Source organism: Limulus polyphemus, unplaced genomic scaffold, assembly GCF_000517525.1.
Source record: "Limulus polyphemus unplaced genomic scaffold, Limulus_polyphemus-2.1.2 Scaffold3155, whole genome shotgun sequence".
Taxonomy (NCBI): domain Eukaryota; kingdom Metazoa; phylum Arthropoda; class Merostomata; order Xiphosura; family Limulidae; genus Limulus; species Limulus polyphemus.
The window spans coordinates 129,919-132,640 of NW_013668765.1; the positions used below are offsets into that span (position 1 = coordinate 129,919).

A 2,722-nucleotide genomic window follows, 5' to 3' on the forward strand; every position below is an offset into this window, starting at 1 on the left:
TATATATACACATATATTATTCATACCTTCGATGTATAGGACGCAAGCAGATTTTGACATTAAATTTTGGGGTAAAAAAGTGCATCTGATACACCAAAAAATACGGTATGTTTAGTTTGGGCTAATTTAAAGCAATTAAAACTACCAGCACACATCACTTCAAATAACAAGCCATTTAACCAGTAAATAACTAAAAGGATGGAGTTAAATAAACATTTATCTTCCCATCTTTTCAGTTGGTTATTTTAATTTTAGGGAAGCTAACCGAACTTTTGGATGTACACAAGAAATATCACTTTTCTTCCCTAGTGCTGGATATCTTCCCATCTTTTCAGTTGGTTATTTAATTTAGGGAAGCTAACCAAACTTTTGGATGTACACAAGAAATATCACTTTTCTTCCCTAGTGCTGGAAGTACCAAATTGTGACAGTTGCTATTCATGTCAGCTTAACATTCATTCATTTATATATATACAGAACTTTGAGTGACCCCACTAGCTACAATTTCCCAATCAGGATGGTGCACATTTACCACAACCCCATTTTCTTGCCTTTATTGAGTTTCAAACCAGTTATCCTTTTGTGCATTACTTTATTTGCTTCAGTGCCATATCTCCAATGTTTTTCTGACAGTCAAGATAAACAACAGGGCTTCTGCTACATAGCTAGCTTTTTTACAAATAAGTAAAACTAAAAGCCTTATTTGTTACTGTCAAATATACTACAGTACAGCTTAGCAGATATTTTCTTTAGTTACACATTGCAAGTCTTCTTTAAGTAAATCCAAATCCTACTAATTCTTATAACTATTACAGAAATAATAATTCTGAAAATCGTAAAATATATTTAAATAGTTTATAATGTTAAAAAAAAACAGCAGAACACAAACTGCTGCTGAAATCTAAATCAGAAAAATATTTTTTCAAATGTTCCGTTGCACTGTCATTTCAGTAACCTGGTGATATACTTCAATTATTGGCATTTTGTGGAGAATAAATAATTTTTAATTTGAATTAAAATAACAAACATCTAACTAAAACTAGTAACAGTAACATTAATAACCATAACATTAGAAGCGTTTAATAACCCATTAATTTCGGTTGAACTTTTTAATTCTGGAAAAAAAAACTTTTACGTTTAAGTTTTTATTAGTTAACAATTGTGTATTTCATAAATAAAGTACTTGGTTTGCGTGATTTAACCAAAGTTTAGAGGTTGTTGCTTGTGGTCTGACTTTTTCATTTTCAATTTCAGTCTCACTCTCACGAGTCTCAGCCTCAGGTTCTAATCTCAGCCGATTTGGCCCTGAAAACCTCAAATTATTTGTCTCTGGAGAATATTCAGTACATTGTCTTTTAGCAGGATTTTCTATTTCTTTTTCTGATTGAGGTTCTAAACAGTTATCTAGATGCCAATTAATCACACTTGTTTTAATTTTTCTACAACACGCTGGACAATCAACAGTTTCTTGGTTATTTAAAATTCCGCTCATGCTTAACAATAATAATGTCGCTATGATTCTGTAGCGCTACCTGTTGTGACTACTGTAAAATTTAACATATTAAAATTGTAAAAAAAAAACACTTTATAAAACTTTTAACAGAGAAAGGTACATTTTTCCCATATTTTGATTAAGTCTTAAAAATTGATTTATTGTGCTTTTTTATTGGAGCTTATGATCTTTATGTTAATTCTAATTGTACTTCAAATCTAAGAAAATTCATTAAAAACATTTTTGATTTGCCTTTTGTTCATGGAGATATCGCCCTTTTAATTAAACCACTTCACTTTTTCAAAACATCATCCACGATCAGAAGGCGCTCGATAGAGATGTAAGTGTGGATTAGAGTATATTTGAATGTAAAAAAACATTACTTGTTGTTTTGAGTTCAAAAATACATATTTATGCCAATATAATAAAAAATTATATATTCAATTCCAAAAGGTTGCTTTGTTGTTTGTTTGTTTTTTAATTATGCACGAAGCTACACAAGGGTATCGAAACCCGGTTTCTAGCGCTGTAAGTCCGCAGACATACCGCTGTGCCACTGGGGGGCAGGTTGCTTTATTAGCTATTGACAATGGCGTACGTATGCCGCCGCAGCCCCTGCAATTCCAAGGGACCCGACCCAAAAGGAGGGCCCGAATCAGCCAGAATCGTAACTACAAATATAGAGGGGCTCAATTACTTTTTATGCGGGGGGTTATCGCATATAAATAAACGAAATATGTAGTAGACCTCGACAGTAGAAAGTTTCCAGTCGTCTTATGTACGCTAAAAATCAATTAATATTAGGTGAGTGTGTTTTATAGCCAAAACATAACATAAAAACGAACAACAAGGAACCATTTGGTTCTTCAAAGCTGTTCATGTACACCCACCTATATGAAAAGTAAATATTTTTATTTAACCTCTTATTTCTCAGAAAATCGTCGATTCATCTTTTAACTTGTCTCCATTATTGTTGATGGCAATTCATTCTACATGTCAATAACCATGTTAAAAAACAAAACTGTCTTAATTGGAGCCTACATTTTATTTCCCAAATCTTCAACTATTCGGTCTCGTCCTATTATTTTCAAAATACAGCACAAAGAAACCAGGGGTTATTATGTTATCAATCCCTGATTAATCAATCACCTCTTACCCTTCTTTTCCAAAGATAACATTGTTATGTCTCCGTTCGTTAGTTAATTTTCCGTAAATTCGTTCGGACGAAAC

The 2,722-nt window shown here is 32.4% G+C and overlaps 1 protein-coding gene across 1 annotated transcript in view; it reads right to left on the reverse strand.

Annotated features, from left to right (window-relative positions):
* Positions 1–1,514, reverse strand: part of LOC106468766 (ATPase WRNIP1-like) — a 37,011-nt gene extending 35,497 nt beyond the window's left edge. Inside the window, exon 1 of the mRNA XM_022397130.1 lies at positions 1,184–1,514. Within this exon, the coding sequence (XP_022252838.1) occupies positions 1,184–1,492 (309 nt within the window). The 5' untranslated portion in view covers positions 1,493–1,514. The remainder of the gene's footprint in view (positions 1–1,183) is intronic.
* Between the last annotated feature and the right edge of the window lie 1,208 nt (positions 1,515–2,722).